The sequence below is a fragment of the Marmota flaviventris genome, chromosome 5 (genome assembly GCF_047511675.1).
Source record: "Marmota flaviventris isolate mMarFla1 chromosome 5, mMarFla1.hap1, whole genome shotgun sequence".
Lineage (NCBI taxonomy): Eukaryota > Metazoa > Chordata > Mammalia > Rodentia > Sciuridae > Marmota > Marmota flaviventris.
Window position 1 is genome coordinate 61,749,554 of NC_092502.1, and position 17,495 is coordinate 61,767,048.

The window sequence follows — 17,495 nt, forward strand, 5'->3', positions numbered from 1 at the left end:
AGTCGTTGCCCCTGATGCTCTGGGTCTTACCAGATGTGGCAGGGTACTTACCATAGTCAGTGTATCTGGGCCAGCAGAAGTGCCGGAGCCCCCCAGAGCTCAGCTGGAAGGAGGGCTCATTGCGCTTGCTCAGGGCAGCGCCATTCCTCAGGGAGAGGGCTGCATGCTCAGAACACCGGTAGGTGATGAAGCCGTACTTCTCGCCTCTGGGGGGGAAAAGACAAGGGGACCATGTTTCCAGGCTGGCCTGGTGGACATTGTCAGAGCACGCATTACAAGAAAAACAGAAAGCCACAAGGATCTGCTGCCCACATCACCCAGCCCCCTAGTCAGAGAAGATGACGTTTGCTGGGCTGATCTCTGCTACATGATAATGAGAAGATAAGGTCATTGGTTGAATGTTTGTGAGGTCAGGTGTGAGGCACGTGTTTGGCTCTTTAGGTGACCCTGTAAGGCGTGTCATCTGCACCTTATCATAAGGAAATCACTTGCTGGATTCAAGGAGCTACTCAAGGGCAAGCCACAGAGCAGGGATTCAACCCAGTCCTCCCAAGGTTAAGGTCAGTGCTCCAGGCACTCCCTGCATCTCCCACTCTTGCTGCCCCTGCCCCTGACCTGTACCATCCTACTACTGTGCCATTCCCACCCACAGTAACTAAGGGGCCCGACTTCTCCACATCCTCACTAGCACTTATTTGCTGTTTTTTCAAGCCATCTAATGGACATGAAACGTGTGACCGAGAAACTATTTCCTTTGATACTGGGGATTGAACCCAGGGGTGCCTTCCCACGGAGTAACATCCCAGCCCTCTTTATTTTTTTTATTTTGAGGCAGGACCTTGCTAAGTTACTAAAGTTAACCTGGAACTTGAAATCTCCCTTCCAGAGTTACTAGGATTACAGGTGTGTGCTATCATGTCAGTAAGAAACGGTTTTATTATTGATGTTCTTCATTATTTTTATTTATTTTGTTGGTACCAGGGATTCAATACAGGTGAGAATTGAGACAGGGTCTCATTAAGTTGCTGAGACTGGTCTCCAATTTGCAATTCTCCTGCCTCAACCTCCCAAACTGCTGGCATGACAGGCACTTGCCACCAAGCCAGGCACTCATTATTATTTTTAAGTCACAATTTAAAAATGCTAATAACTTAGTTTGCAGGTGTAATGGGAGATAATTTAGAAAAATTTCAAAACTGATAGTTTTGACATCTCAATTGTACATTCATAGGCAGCCTGTTCTTTTTGCAGTTTCCCTGACAGACGAAACACTGTTTCCCAAGTGAATGAGGAAAAACCAGAGCTGCCTGCAGAAAGGAGGCCCAGTATTTCTACTGCAGAGGAAGGAAGTGGTGTGAGTGGCATCAGGACCAGGCGGGGCAAGGCCCCTGTGCAAGTGTGTCTTCCAGCTGCCAACGGCTGTTGTCCTGCACTATCTCCAGGGCAAAGGCCCTGGAGTGGACACATGGGTTTCAGTTTTGTTTTTTCCAGGAAGGTGCTGCTCAGTTAACTTGTCTGAGTGCCCCCAGAAGGAGAGTAACAGAAAGAATAAGCATGCCTGTCATGGGTGTTCAAAGTTTAGACAAAGGAACACATGGGGACTGCCTGGCACGTAGTAAACCCTCAGCCATTACTGGCTGCATGACCAATGCTGCAGGCTAAGGTTGGATGTTGTTGCATTTGTTACACACAGACCTTCTCAGGTGCCTCCTATGCACCCAGCCCTGGATGGGGACCTGAGTCTGACCTGCCTGTCTTGACTCACCTCTTACTTCTTGTCAGCACCTGACACTCTACAATCTCGCCAAACACCTCGAAGCGCTTCTTCAGCTCTCGGGAGCTCATGTCACTGGAGAGATTTCGAACGTATACCACGCGGCCTTCACCCTGCTCGAGAAGGGGGACAGAGAGGGACTCGGTCATGGTCATTGCTCCCATAGTCTCCTCATCCCTGTCTATGCCTGGCCAAGCAGCAACACCAGCTAGAATCAGAGAGAGGACAACACCAGAGGACCTGCCCTTGTATGGAGCAGGGGCTGTGGCGAATGGAGGGAAGTGGCCTCCAGAGGGAGCAACTGTACACATGAAGGCGGCCAGCAGAGGCTGGCTGGGAGGGAGGGGGCTTATCACCCTCAACTGAATTGCACATTAGGAGCTTTCTCGCTCATGTTTGGAGTGTGACAGAGAGAAGCTGGGTGGAACCACAGGACACTAAGGACGAGTTAAGAGCCAGGTGGTTTTGCAGGGGTCACAGCAGGCTGGAAGGAAGGGGGCCTTAGGGCTATGACAGCCACCATTGTCTTTGATGTTTTCCTGCAGGGTAAGGTGGTTGAAGCCGCAGAACAGATATTGTGACAGAGAGGTCACCTCTAGGAGAGCTTGGTGCTATGCCAGTAGGTGCTCAGAACAGCCTGGCAGAAGGAGGGGGTGGGGAAGCCCAGGCTGCAATCTCCCTCTTCCCCTTAAGATCTGTGATTTGATCTGGTTGAAATCACTGCCTGGACACCTGTGCTCCTGTAGGCAAAAGAGCAGAGTGTGGTTTGGACACACTGTATTTCTCCAGGAATAGGCCATACTCAGCACTCCTCTAGCCACCCCACCTGGACACCCATAGTGTCCAGATGGCAAGAAAGAAAAGCAGGCCTGGGCTCCACAGCAGAATCGTGACAATGGTCACAGGAACTGTAAGCCTCATACCATGACATGTCTGCGTGCAGCTCTCTAGAGAAAGCCCCTACTCCCAGCCTTCTGGAAGTTTCTGGCATGCTTAAAGCCCTTTCCTGCCCCCACCCAAACATTCTGCTCCTGAGTTTTGCTTGTTGCTCCTTTTCACGCCCCCAGACCTGGCTCCATGAGACCCCTTCTCCCAGAGACCCCCTTCTCCCCAACCACTCATGCAAATGTACCTCTTAATAGTCCAAACAGAAATGTAAATTTCAGACATTTTAGACACGATGTTAATTTCACAGTGCTTATCCCAATCCTTAATTCCATTGCTTTCTCCTTCGTTTACAAGTCTATTGTCTTTCCCTTCTGCCCCAACCATGTGATGAGGGGGCCCTTGTCTGTTTTACATGTTGATACTGCCCAAAGCATAGGCTGGCACTAGGCTTGTCAAGACAGAGGCTTGTCAAGCAGGGGAGGCTTGTCAATCATGGGCTAGAGAAGATGCCATGCTCAGCTGTGGTTGTAAGCACTGCTTGCACACAGCTGTGCACCTCTGGGGCATGCATCTCTGGTGTGTACCCTGCTCCCTGAAGCACAGCATCCAGTGGGAGTCATCTGTCCTTTTGCATTTCTGTCCTACTTTCCCTCCCTCCTCTCTAGTGGTACCACACAGCTGGCTGGCTACAGCTCCCCACTGCAGGCTACTGATGGATCTTTCACAGCCTGGGGACAAACTCTGGGAGAAGATCAGGGAGGTGGGTAGAGAGGGGGGAAGGCTCTTTTGGTCTTTTCGCTCTGATTAAGTTGGGGGAAACCTTAGGAAGCACCAAGCCCAGCGTCCTCATGTGCAGATGACAAAACTGAGGCTCAAGGAAGATTAGGACCTGTCCAAGATCACACAGAGGGTAGTGGCAGGGCTGGCTTGTGACACAGTCAGCCTGGTTCTGCTTCCCACTACTCCACCTCTCCTCTTGGCCTCCTCAAGACCCCTGAAGCTAAGCTCTAAATCGCCACCAACTGTGTACCTCATGTCCAGCCTATTGGCTGAACTCTGCCTGGTTGCCACTTTTAATAGCCTTAGGTGACCCTGGTGATATTCAGATGAGAAGATAAAACTGTGTTCTGTGGGCCACAGTCCCTTAGTCCAAAGGCAGGGGTTGAAGGCTGAGCGGCTCAGCGCTCTCAAGCCTGCTAGCCCCATTTGCTCAGGGCTCCTGGGGGCTCGGGGCTCGGGGGGGCCCCAGATCACTTACAATGGCCTTTTCCCGCCGCTTCCTGGCGTGCCGGATGCTTGGGGTTCCGTCTGAACACGGCCCTCTGCTCTCACATCTGTCAGTGAAAAGCAAAGCAGAGGCACTCACTCTCCGGAAGGAGCTGGACGGGCGGGCGGGGCACGGGACTCCTGGGGGCGGGACTGCTGGGAGGCGGAGCTTCTGGGGGCGGGGCAAGGACTTCTCTAGGGTCCATCAGAAGTCCAGCTTCCCCTGGGCGATGAGAGCCCAGGGTCTTGCACTGGCCTCTAGGCCTAGACACCTGGACCGCTGGGGCACTAATTATGACCCCACCCTTCTGTGCCTTGCCTTTCTCTGCCATTAGGGGTGGAAAGGGCTAAAAATCCTATGAAGCATGTTTTCCAGATGAAACACCAGAGCCTCAGGTTCAGGATGGGATCTGCCTAAAGCTAGAAAAGGGAGAGGTCTGAGTGAAGAGATATTCTGGCTCCAGAACCAATGCTCTCTACTGATTGGTGCCCCAGCCAGGAACAGCTCCCCTCTTGCCCTTCCCAGCTCCCTGTGTCTGGCTGAGCTCTGGGGCTTATCATCCACATACTGCAGCCCTCCCCACTCTTCCCTACTCCAGTCTGAGTCCTTGAGAACAGAACTTAGAGGATAAGAACACTGGCTCAAATAGCCAGTGTTAGGGCCGGGCTCCATCGCCTGCTGCTGGGTGGCCTTGGACCAGTCACTTAAGCCCTCTCAGCTCTACTTCTTTACCTATAAAATAGAGATAATCAATTGAGTCCACCTCCTCCTTGGTCATTGGTGAGGATTAATTTTTTTTAAAATGCACATAAATGCTCCACCCAGGAACTACAATAAACACTTGCTCAGTTTTTTTTTAAATTTAACCTCTCTAAGCCTTAGCTACCTCATCTATAAAATGAGGATAAAAAGCAGCTAGGCCCTCCACATGCATCTGTGAGGCTCAAATAGGGTAAGAGGTATGTGATTTGCAAATTTTAAAGTGCTATAGAATAGGGCTGGGGTTGTGGCTTAGTGGTGGGGCACTTGCCTTGTACATGTGAGGCACTGGGTTCGATCCTCAGCGCCACATAAAAACAAAATAAACAAAGATATTGTATCCATTAAAAAAAAAGTGCTATAGAATAACTGGTCACCACTCATTTGCAACAGAATTGGTCAACATTCCCCACCTAAAGGGCTAAGAGTGTCTGGAAGGTGTTGTGGAGTTCAATTTATGCTATTAAACTAGCCTCGACATGCTGCTTATTGCCTGAGACTGGATAATGGTGAAGACAGTGGGGCTGGAGAAGGCCAAGTAGTTTGCCAGGCTTGTCAGGTACCCAGCCCTGCCCAGCAGCTGAGCAGGGACTGAGATAACCAATTTATTCCTTCTAGTGAGCAGACAAAGCCAAACCTCCACATGACCCAAAAGTGAGATGAGAAAAGGAGAACCTGTGGGAGTTCCAGAGAGGGTCTCAGCTCTGGGCCTGGGATTGCAGGCCCAGCTCTAAACCTGAGCCAAGCAAGTCAGAAAGAGGTCAGAGAGCTTCTGCTCTGGTCATGGGGAATGGCTTCAAGGTCAGGAGAGCTCTGGAAGTACTCTGAGCAAACCTTCACAAAGGATCCTGTCTTGTGTGGAAATCAGTTATTTCACAGCAAAGCAAGGCTAGAACTGAACCTTGACCATGGAGGGTTTCAAGGCCAAAGCTGCCCCTGGAAAGAAGAATGCAGCCAGAAAGACAGGCCCAGAAAGACATCCTCAGAGAGGTCTGCTGGAAGACAACCGGGACCCATGTCTCCCGCCTTAGTACGGAAAAGGGCTGATTAGAGAAAGTGCTAGGGAACTCATTTTGAGTAACAGATGATTTAGGGCTTCTCAATGTTGGTTTTGTGAGGAGTTCACGAATCCCTAAAATTGATGTTTATGCACAATTTAATGGGGATAAAGGCCTTTACTTTAAGGAGATATTCAAACAATTAAGAGCCATGGGTATAAATGTGCAATTATAAAGCTGACTTTTTCTAAGAAAAGGTACATCTATATGACCTGAATTCTGATCTCAGAGGATGGCACTTTGGCAATATCATCATTACCTGGGAACTGGCTAGAAATGCAAATTCTCCTCTCCCTGCAGACTCAGGTACTTGGTGGAGCTTCCAAAGCAGCGCCCTAAACCATCCAGGTGATTCTGCTGCTCTGGAACCAGGAAGGCCACCTAGTGGCCACTCAGGCACACCTTGGGCACAGGGGCAGGAAGGGCACTGATCGCCCATACCCCTGCCCAGGATGAATCAGAGAGCAGCCAGTTCCTCCAAATGTGCCAAGCCTCCATGCTCTCTGCCTAGCTCCCCAGCTGACTTTTGGACTGGCTCCCTCTCTTGTCTGGTTCAGTGCACAAAGATGGTGTGAGCAAACAAGCTCATGACGCATAATCTCTCCACTGGGCTTTTAGAGGGGCGGCTCATGCTGAAGTCAGGAAGCAATGCACAGTTTAGGAGGCCCAAGAAATGGGAATAAAGTTCATCACTGCTTTAATCCAGGTATTTTTCAGAACACTAATTATTTTTTTCCTTGTGATACTGGAGATTGAGTCCAAGAATGAATGAATGGCCAAGAGACCTGGAACACACCTGAGTGCCACATGCCAGGCTTTGCTTGCCTCCAGGAACACACCACAACTCACCCAAGAGGGGGCTATCTTCAGGGCCTCTGACCAGCACACAGCCACACCAGGAGATGCAGCCCTAGTATCAGAGGACTTTTCCCACATCTCCTTCCTCCTCTGGCACCCTGGGGAAGGGAACCCTCAGCTGTCCACTGCCCCTCCCGAGGTCGCCCAGCCTTACCTGAAGTTCCTCCGGGTGGCTGGTGACCAGGAGCGGCAGGATGAGGAGCCAGAGCTAGAGCGGCTTCTGGAACAGAGCTGCCGACTGGCCTTGCTGGGTGGGCTCTGGTAGGGGCAGTGGTCAGAGCGAGGGGGGCTGACCCCTGAGTCCTCTTCTTCATCGTCCTCCTCCTCCCTCTCCTCATCTTCCTCCTCCAGGAGGAAGCTGCTCTCACCACTGCTGCTACTGCTGTCCTCAAAGACCGTGTCATATTCAGGACTCTTGCACGAAGCCAAGTCTTCGTCCTCCAGAGCTGTCTCCAGCAGCCCAAAGTGCTTGGTGAGGCTGGCGCGGATCTCGTGGTCTCTCAGCTGAGCGCTGTCCTTGGGCGGGGCGCTGGCCTCACAGCTTCGGGCTTCCTCCTTCCTAGAGGCCTGCATTTCAGCCTTTGAGGAGGCACCTTGCTGGGGCCAGTCCTCAAGATGGACCCCAGATGGCTCCCAGGACCTCAGCACCTTCCTCTGCATAGTGCCCTCTGGTCTGAGCACCTGGCAGTAATCATGGTCTCCAAAGGAACAGGAGAAGGGGCGCTTCTGGCCAGCCTGGGAGGCCGGCTGGGCCGTGGCATGCCGCAGGTGGGACAGAAGCTCGCTGCGCTCTGGGTGCTTCTTGGGCAGCTTGTGGGCAGGCCCGGTGGTGGCCATGAGCTGGAGAGCCTCAGGGGCGGGGGTGCTGGGGGCTGTGTCTTGGCCCAGGCTGTGCTTGATGTCCGGCTTGAAGGGGTCCTCCTCGGTGGGCTTGTATGGGGGTGTGGTGGGTGGGGTGAGTCCTGCCCAGCAAGGGGAGAAACACATGCAGTGAAGGCAGCTTCCTTCTCCAAGGAACAAATCCCAAGCCTTAATTTGGAATTTAGGATGGCAAAGAAGTGGCTATGTGCCACCCCAACAGACAGAGGGTAGGCCTCACTAACTGATCCTGCACTACTGCTTCAATTCTGTGGAGTTGGCATGTGACAAAACGAGTGTGCTGTCCCTTCTGTGGGTTGGTAATGGTAGCAAAAGCCCCCAAGTCATCAGAGAGCTTTTCCTGTTCCACCTCCCATCATCCAAAAGGGCCTGTTCCAGGTGTCTCCCAGCATGCATCAGGGCAGGCTTCATGGGCAAAACTGCCCACCTGGATCTGACTACCATCGTGTTCTTGCTGCTCCTGCACCTGACCCTGGCTTCCGTTCTCCCCAATGCACCAGAGGAACTTGCCCAGCTCCTCCTCTCTGGAGCTTCTGAAGGCCTACAGGGTAAAGACCAGACACCTCTGCATTTTAGCCCTTTTGTGGCTGCTTTTCCTGACCTGCCCTCTACCACTTAGAAAGACCAGGTGACCAGCATCTCCAGTGTGCCCTGGGAATTCCACTCCTCCACACCTCCACCCCTCTGCCTGGCTGAGTCTCTTGCCAGGCACACCCTTCCCCTTTGTCTTTCCAGTGTCCATTCATCCTTGAAGGCAACTCATGCCCCTTGCCCTGCACTCTGCCCAGCCCTGACCCTCCTGTGCTGTCAAAGCTTTTATGAAATAAACGCACATCAAACAGCGCTTGACAGGGCGTGAGTCTGTCCCTCACAAGACTGCGGGCTCCTCCAGGGAAGGAGGAGGACGTGGGACATGCATGGCCAGGAGTCTTGCCACGCCCCCAAAGGCACTCCCCCAGCTGCGCCCCCTGCTCACCTGCCGTGCCACAAAGCTCCACTGTCAAGGTCTGCTCAAAGCTCTTCTTGCCAAAAGGAGGGTCACTGATGGGGGCAGGGAAGACAGAAAGGAAAAGAGGGGGTCAGTAGCAGGCTCCCACTGCCCTGAGCATTTGGGGGAGGGGGGGTGAGGAGATACTAAGATGGATCCTGGTTATGCTGCCATGGAAGGGGTGTGGGGCACTGGGAGAACTTGCTGGGGGACCCTACCCTGGCTGTTGGAGGAGTTCAAGTTGCTTTTAGGAAACTCAGGCAAGGTTTGCTGGAGGGTGAGGAGAGGACAAGGTTGGCCTCCTTATTTTGACAGATGGGGCCACTGAGGTACAGAGGGGGAATGGAACTTGCCCCAAGTCACACGGCATTATCAGTTTTTCCCTCGGGAGAAAAGCACTCTTTGCAGCGTCCTGGGGAGGGCAGCTTATGAAATGGCCTGATGAACCCCTCCCCAACACACAAGTCTAACAAGACAAAAGCTCACAGAATAATATACCAATAATTTCTAAAAATCTACCTTTGTGACAAGGCCAGCATGAGGCACCTGGGAGAGTCTGAAAATAAGACAAAAAAAAAGAAAAATGAGCTTCCCTAACATGGCATCATGAGCAGACGTTTCCCCTCCAGAGACCTCAAATTTCCGGGGGGGGGGGGGGGGCAAGCACAAAAGCCCTTTGGGCAGGTGACCCAAACACCGTGGCCATGTTAAGGAAGGACAGGAATAGCTCAAGTCCACCTCCATCCCGGGGTCTTGGCAGGCCCATCACCTTGACTCTACAGAAAGAGTAGATGGGCACAAGGTCAACCCCTTCTGGCCACTGAGTAGCACAGTGGCAAAGAGCTCAGATCCCCTTGCCCCTGTGGGTTCTGGACAGTCCTGCTCAGGGCGGATCACTACACAGCTCTGGGCCTCACTTTCTGTGTCTTCAAATGGAGATGATCACTGTGCCTACCACACAGGTTTCTTGGAGAAATCAAAGGGGAGATCTGTGTCACATTTCAGACCAGTGCCTGGCATGGGATGTACCCAATAGAAGACGATCACCACTGTCATTAGCATTTAAAATTCAACTCCACTGTGGAGCTGAACTTACGGACACATCTCTGCCACATCAGCCCTGGTCAGTCTTCTTCGGGCACCTACCGCAATTTGTGATCATCCTCCTTTCTGTTTACTTTTGGATTGCCTGTCCCCCTCACTGAAACAGGCCCCAGGAAGGCCAGCATCTTGCTCTCTGTTCTTTAAGCAGTACCTTGACCACGCATGATGAAAAACTCAGAGGTGTACTGGTGTCTTCCTGAAAGTCTGCCCCAAAAGCCCAGTGTACAGACAGGAAAGTGGGAAGAAATCCAGAGAGGGAAAGGGACCTGCCACATGGGGTTGGGGACTTGAGCATGGGGGCTCCAGGGCACACCCACCCTGCCCCTCTCTCGTAGACCACTGACGCTTACCACCTCTGGAAGGGAGGCGCGGGCAGCTGGGGTCCTCATCCGTGTCCCCACACCCACTCTCACAGGGGCTCTCCAGGGCAGAGATCTGGGGTCCTCGTAAGAGCTGCTGGTCTTGGCCATTGTCCTCGTCTGTGGGGCTGCCCAGCTCTCCTGCCATGTCATAGGCCTTGGGAGCCAGGCATAGCGAAGGCAGAGCACCTTGGGGCTCTGAGGAGACCAGCAACTCATCAGTGAATGTCAGCCAGGGGCCCAGCTCGGGGTTCAGTCTCCGGGAGCGGCGCACTGGGCACACAGAGCTCTCCAGCTTCTTCCCCAGCCTGGCCCACGGCAGGCCTCGGCCCGGCCTCTTCCTGCCCCACTCCTCCTCCTCCTCTTCCTCCTCCTCCTCCTCTTCTTTTTCTTCTTCTTCCTCCTCCTCTTCTTCCTCCTCCTCTTCCTCCTCCTGCTGTAGCCGGGTAGAGCGGCTAACGTCCCCCTTCACCTCCAGGCGCAGCGGGCGCAGGCTTGGCCTGGGCCCAGTGTTCTTGGGGGAAGCCGCCACCCTCACCTCCTCCACTGGGGAAGGGTGAGCGGGGGAGGCCTGGTTGTCCTTGGGGGGCCTGGACCTCGGCCGGGGAGTGAGGGAGGCATAGACAGGCGTGGCCAGGCGGTAGGGTTTGCTGACATCGCAGAGGACATCTTGAGCCAAGAGTTCCCGCAGGATGGAGAACTCAGCCCAGGAGGCTTTGGAGTGGTGCCGGGGCCTGACCCTGGAGGGGCTGCTGCATGGCTGGGGGGGTGGCTCTGGGGCCTGTGGGGGCAGCTTCCTCTGGGGGAGGCAGTAGGTGTGCATGTATCGAATGAGCTGCACCATGGCCTGCACGTCCTCCTGGGGAACCTGGGCACTGGGGCTCGCCCTGCCTGGTGGCAGGGAGTCCCGGGGAGAGGCTGGAGCTGGCTGGGGACTCAGGCAGTCCTCCCCTGGCTCCTCCTCCTTCTTGGCAAGGAGCTGGGGACTCGGGGGCAGTGCTGGCTGCAGTCCCCTGTCGGGGGAGGAGGCTTTTGCCTGGGAGCAGGACGGTACCGAGGTGAGGTGCTTATGCAGTTCTGCACAACTCCTGTTGGGAGACCGCTGCATGGGGGCCTTCTTATCCTGGGTGCTGTCCGTCTAGAATGAGAAAGAGGCCAGAGTGAGGAGGGAGGGACACACTACTCCCTCTGCCCCATCCCCACGGCCAGAGCTGGCCCAGTGTGTTGCGCTGCATCATGGAAATAGCTAGGTTTCCTTCCCTCCATTCCCTGCCTTCAGCCCAGAGCCTGGCACCCAGCCATATTTGGTTGGTAAAGAATGAAAGAATACCCAGCCCCTAACATGTCTCCCAGCCATGGAATTTGGCCCTTGCAGACCCTGCCAGATGTACCAGAGGCCTGCTGTGAGCATCCCACATCCCCACCCCACACCCATCAGCAATAGGGCCAGGAAGTGGATTGGTGGCCGCCTGGGGTGGGCTGTGGGAAGGATTCGCAATAAACAGGGATGTCGGGAAGCATTCTGGGATGATGGGTATGTTCTAAAACTGGACCATGGTCATGACTGCCCAAGCGTACAGAATTACTAAAAATCATAGAATCGTTCTTTTTAAATAGGTGGCTTTCCAACACTCTGGGGGCTGAGGCGGGATGATCACTTGAGCCCAGCCTGGGCAACCCAGTGTGATTCCCACTCAAAAACAACAAACAGGGGGCTTTCATGACGTACAAATGGCACTCGAATAAAGTTGGTATAAAAAGAAAACAATTTAGCAGCTTCCCAGAGCCCAAAGGATAAGGGGAGGCTCCTTGGGCAGGTATCTGAGGTCCTCTGTAATCTAGCACCAGCTGATGTCACTTGAGCCTTCTCTGCCCCCCTCGCCGTCCACTTCCCTCCCAGGCCCAAATGTGGTTTTGCTGGGGCTTTCTAACAAAGGCTGCCAGCTGTCTCTCTTTCTGCTGGGCCTCCCAGCCCTGCAAAGGGCAGCACTGGCTCATGGAGGGGCTTGGTTGCTGCCCCTTGAAAAATGAAACACACAAGAGGGTAGGCCTTTGGGAGGTAGTGTAGGGACAGGGGCCTGTCCCCTGGGGACCCCAGCAAGGGGAGAGGCTCCCACACTGCACCCCTGTCAGGCAGGCACCTGATTCTGCTTCTAGAGTGCAGAACCATGTGCAGCTGTCCCCTGGAGGAGTGTGCAGGGGCAGGAGGCAGAAGACTGAATGTGGCTTTGAGGAGCAGAAACCCCTCCTCCTTAGGCTTGGACAATGAAGACCAAGAAAGAAAGGGGACATGCTTTAGCCCTTGGAGTTCAGAGCACCAAACTCTCCAATGGCTTCCCAGGAAAGAAATCCTAGTGCTCTGTTGACTGTGGCCTTCACCTCTGAGGATGATCCTACTTTGGTCTGTCACCCTGTTAGAACTTGAGCCCCACGCTGGCCGCACCTTCCTCGGTCAGCTCTAATCTGTGTTAATGTCTATCAGTGCCTGACGCACAGAGGCATGTCAAAGGCCAAGCCCTCCTTCCAGGAGCGCACTCTGCAAGGTCTATGTGAGCAGCAGCAAGAGAGGCTGCTGGGGACCAAACCTGCCATCCCTAGCCAGGGGTGACGGTGGTGCCCTAAGAGGCCGCCTGGGGTCTCAGGTAGACTTCTGGGCAGGTGCAGAAATACCTTGACACAAGACCGCTGACTTCTAGACCTGAGGCTGGCCTGGCGCCAGGTGGTCCCCTCCTTCTGGATGTCAGAGCTTGATGTCGGGGAAGATGTAGCCAGGAGAAGCTTCTGCAACTGGGGGAGAAGCAGAGGGAGAGATGCTGGGGCCCGGCCATGGCCAGAGATACAGAGGACCAGACAGCCAGCCCCAAGGCTGACCACGCCCTGATCCAGCACCACCAGACTATGGGGAGAGCATGTGACAGACTAGAATGATGGTCCCAATACAGTAAGTACAGGAAGTTGATTGGCTAGTGATCCTAAACACACACAAATGTCCCACTATCTTGTAAGTCCTTTCAGAATCACCAACCCAAGAGCTTAGCAATGATTTTGAGAAACCCAAACACATCATGGGCAATGCCTACCCATCCTGCTGTTAAAACAGTACCAGGCAATCTGCATACACTTGCACTAGACACATACATGCACGCGAGTGCACACACACACACACACACACAAAATCTGGGAGATTAGGTACCAAAATGATTCTCTGATGTGAGATTCCAGCTGATTTCCCTTTTGTTCATTCACACTACCTTTAAAAATTTAATTTCTTTGATTATGTAAGTAATACTTATAAATATCACACACACATACCACAAACACTAAAATGGAAAATTAAAAGAAAGGCTTCCTCCTAGCAGGGTGCAGTGGCTCATGCCTGAAAGCCCAGTGACTCAGGAGGCTGAGGCAGGAGGATCAAAAATTTGGAAGCCAGCCTCAGCAAATTAATGAGATCCTGCCTCAAAACAAACAAACAAACAAAAATAAATAAAAATAAAAACAACTGAAGATGTGGCTCAGTGGTAGAGCACTTCAGGGTTCTACACACACATACATACACACAGAGAGTCTTCCTCCTGCCCAAGGTCCCTTTCTCCTTCTCGGAGGCAAGTGCCACTAACTACTTTCTTGTGACCCTATCCCGGAGGTGGTGACACTGATCATACAAGAATACACATGGATATGTCACAACCAACCCACTCAGATATTTTTACACAGGTGGAATAGTGTTACAGTTAGCTCGTTAGACTTTTGTTCCAGGTTTTTTTTTTTTTTCTACAAAGATTGTTGAACTCCCCTGCTTCTGAGCCCCGTGGGCAGGCGCACAATGCATCCAAGCTGAGAGAACAGAGGCTGAGCACATCTGCAGGTTCTGCCCAGGATCCATCAGAGCCGAGAGCTAGGCAAGAAATGTGATGGAATTTTACATCCTGGGGGACATGCCCCCAAAGCACCCAGCGAACACTAAAGGCTGGGCCTCCTGAGGAGCCCATGATCTTGCTATACCCCAAACCACACACAGGCCTGTGACTCTCTGATTTTGGATTGGAAAATACCCTTGGCATAACAAGGACAGGGAGGCAAAATGAATGGACCAGAACCTTCTTTTTGACTCTCAGAATATAACAGAAACTGCTGACCTCAGAAAACACAGAGACATGCAGAGGTCCATGGATCCTTCGAAGTCCATGGGTGGATATTCTGGGATCCAGGACAAGACCTAGGGTCTGGATGACTTCATTGGGCCTTTCTAGAACTGGCAGTATACTGAGAGCCTAGACAGTGAGTCTGGTTCCTAGAAGCGTGAGCCTAGAAGCGTCTCTAACAGAAGTGCTCAGAGTGTGGGGTGAAGGCAGATGGAGACTTGGCCTGGAAACCACCTTTGACCAGCAGGGGTCGCTCTTTGCCTCTTTAAGAATCGGCACTGAGGATTCTTGTTACTTCCAAGGGTTGTGCCAGGACTATGAATTAGCTAATGTCTAGTGAGCAAGCATATATGTCAGGTACTGTTCTAAATGCTCCCTATGTAATACCTGCTGTATAGTCTCCTAATAGCCTTTGAGATGGAACTATTATCCAACCCGCATGGGTCAGGAAACTGAGTCAGAGAGGCTTAGGGAGGCTGTGTGCCTCAGGGAACCACAAGCACTGATTGGCAGGGATGGGATTCACACTCAGGCAGTTTAACTCCATTCTGGAAGGAAGCAGGGTCCCATTAGCAGAAGCCATGATGTGAGATTGGAAATATTCTGTGTCAGCACATAGTAGGTACTTACTAAATATTTCCCACTGCTTTGAGGACCTTAAAGACCCCAAAGAGAGAAGACAGAGTACCTTCAACCAAGATTCAGAAGACCAGGGTTCTAGTCTTCGCTGGTGCACCAACTTTCTGTTTGACCTTGGGTGAAGTCAGCCTCAGAGTTGGGCTTGGTGGTCACCAAGGACCTTTCCAGCTCCAACTCCCTGAGACCTAAGAACCCTCCCAGCCCTGACAGGTTCTGGTTTTCCGGCTGTGCCTCATTGGCCCCCAGGAGCCACAGATCCAACGTGAGGGAAGAGCCCAAGACAGGCAGCACGACTCAGCCTGAGTGGAGGGCAGCCCCAGCAGTAACCCACGAGGTCCAGACCCTTTGAAAATCTGATCAAAGCTGACATCTTCTCCCCAGGAAGCTGCTCTTCCAAGCACACATTCCGACACTCCTCAGACACTCTCACAGAAGGCATTTAATGTGCTGGTGGGAGTGTAAGTTGGCATGATCTCTTTGACGGGTAATCTGGAAAGATCTGTCTAAACTGAAAAATCCTATCTCCACGGACCTAGGGGATCTGTTTCTAGGAATTTATCCATTTACCCGGGGCAAAGGCCTACATATGACGGCAGCACTATTGGGGACAATGGTGGAGTTAAAGGAATATAAATATCCATCTGCAGGGACATGGTTAAACAGATGTGACACATCCTCAACCAGGAACACTATACAGCCACAAGAGGGACAGCACAGCTCCATACGTTCATTTGGAAGAGTTCCCAAGACACATTTTAAGTGAGAAAGTAAGGTGCAGAATGGTGGAGGAGCAGGCTTCCTTTTGTAGTAAAAAGAAAAAAAAAATTAGGTGAAGAGGAAAGTCACATAACAGATCGGTAACCATGGTTACCTCTGGGGAAGGACAAAGCAATTGTGAGAGGGCTGAGGAGGTTTTGCTTTTAACTGTCCACACTTCCTGCCTGGATGTTTACCATGTGTACATAATCTTTAGGAAAATGTTTGCATGCAATTTCAAGGATTTAACATAGGACTAAGGTCAGTCTTTGAAATCCCAAGGAGCCTACAGAATGTAGATGAAGCGTAGTCCCACTGCACAGGAGGGAAAGGTGAGACCCAGAGAGGCCTCCCACCTCCAGTCCAGGCCCTCCTCTGGAAACCACATCACTGTGATGCACAGGCACTCAGGTTGGGCTGGACTGATGCTTTGCACTCCCACCCCTACAGACAGATCCAAATGGCAGCCTCCACCACTGTCTCACTGGAAATAGGTTCTCACCAGCGAGAGCTCATCCACGTCTGAGGCTGGGGCTGGGGGCCTCTCCCTAGCGGGGCTGGGGGGCGCAGACAAGGGGGCGGGTGAAGCTGCGGGGCAGCATGGTGCATCTCCTCCATCCAGGACCGGGAAGGCAGCCAGCCCCACGTCATCTTCAGGGATGTCATCCAGGGTCTTGGTGAGCGCGGCCAGGAGGGCCTCATTCTCACTGTCGATCTGGAAGGAAGTGGTAGAGAGGGTCAGTCACCTGGGACATAGCTGCTCACCCTGCTGGACCACCACCCTCCTCCTGCCAACCCTCCCCTCCGAGTCGCCGACTCCAAGGATCACAGAATTTTGTCAGCAGGCAGTAGGTGGGAATGGAAAGGGATCTGCTCTGGAGTGGAAGACGTGGGGCAGAAGTCTGTCCACCTGAGTGAGGCTGCTCTAAACATGAAGAGCAGGAGCTCAGTGCAGGCCCTAGCCACCAGGACCCTGGGGCCCAGGCAGGGTGAAGTTCAGAGCTCAACAGTGACAATGATAAGCAGAACAACAAGAAACCAGCTACCATTTCTTTCCCTGGGGGACCCCAGGGCTTGCTGTCCTTGCTCATGCTGGGTGAAGGGGTGGGTATGGTGGTCAGGAGCTCTGGGTGAATCCCAGGGTCCACACTTAACAACAGTGGGCCCCTGGGCAAGTCAGTTTCCTCCCCTGTCAAACGGGGAACAGTTCCTACTCCAAGAGCTTCTTGTTGGGGACTAGATAAGTTAATATAGGTAAGATGCTTCCAAAGCAGTTCCTGGCACAAAACAAGCACTCTCTATGGCTTCTGCGCCATGATGACTATACCGCCATGCTCCCATGTCTATGCTCATGACAACGAGGTGGGGGGCGGGGTGGTGACGATTCCCCCACCTTCCCTCCCCTACCACATGCCTACTCTGCACCCAGCTTTGTGCTGGACACTGGTACACTGGTAATACAGCCCCTACCCTCCCTGCGCTTACCCTCCAAAGGAGAGTAGAGGAAAACAAGGAAAGAATCAAGACCATTTCAGAATGTGGGAAAAGCCATTAGGAAAATAAAAGGACGCTGTAATGGAAAGAAAGAATGTGGCCGAGGCTGAGGGCTATTTAGGCGGGCCACAGGAGCCCTCTCTGTACAGCTGACAAACTTAGGCTCAAAAGACAAGCAAAGAGCTTAGGAAAGAAGACCTGGGCAGAGGGGAAAGCCAGTGCAGAGGCCTGACTGAGGGACGGAGGGAAAGGCTTTGTCAGTGCCACCTCAATCATCCTACACCTCCAACGAGGGCAGCACTTTCTAATCTTCATTTTCCAGGTGAGGAAACTGGCTCCCGGCATTTCAGAAACCTGTCAAGGGCAACCCAGCAAATGTGGGGCAGAGCCAGGTCCTGGACCAAGGGCCCCACACACAGGTGCTCTGATCTCTGAGGGTGAGCATGCACAGCCCAGCCCTGGGCCAGAGGTGGGAGCAGAGATCACATTGCTTCCAGGTAAGCCATGGGGGCCTCAGTCGGGAACCC

General features: G+C 52.9%; 1 protein-coding gene across 1 annotated transcript in view; it reads right to left on the reverse strand.

The window, feature by feature from the left end:
* The window catches only part of Ppargc1b (PPARG coactivator 1 beta), a 103,028-nt gene that overhangs the window by 8,323 nt on the left and 77,210 nt on the right, over positions 1-17,495 (reverse strand). Inside the window, exons 3-11 of the mRNA XM_071612245.1 lie at positions 15,977-16,189; positions 12,605-12,721; positions 9,926-11,072; positions 8,991-9,027; positions 8,460-8,524; positions 6,759-7,566; positions 3,921-3,996; positions 1,766-1,887; positions 52-206 (exon numbers count right to left, since the gene is read on the reverse strand). Of these exons, the coding sequence (XP_071468346.1) occupies positions 52-206; positions 1,766-1,887; positions 3,921-3,996; positions 6,759-7,566; positions 8,460-8,524; positions 8,991-9,027; positions 9,926-11,072; positions 12,605-12,721; positions 15,977-16,189 (2,740 nt within the window). The remainder of the gene's footprint in view (positions 1-51; positions 207-1,765; positions 1,888-3,920; positions 3,997-6,758; positions 7,567-8,459; positions 8,525-8,990; positions 9,028-9,925; positions 11,073-12,604; positions 12,722-15,976; positions 16,190-17,495) is intronic.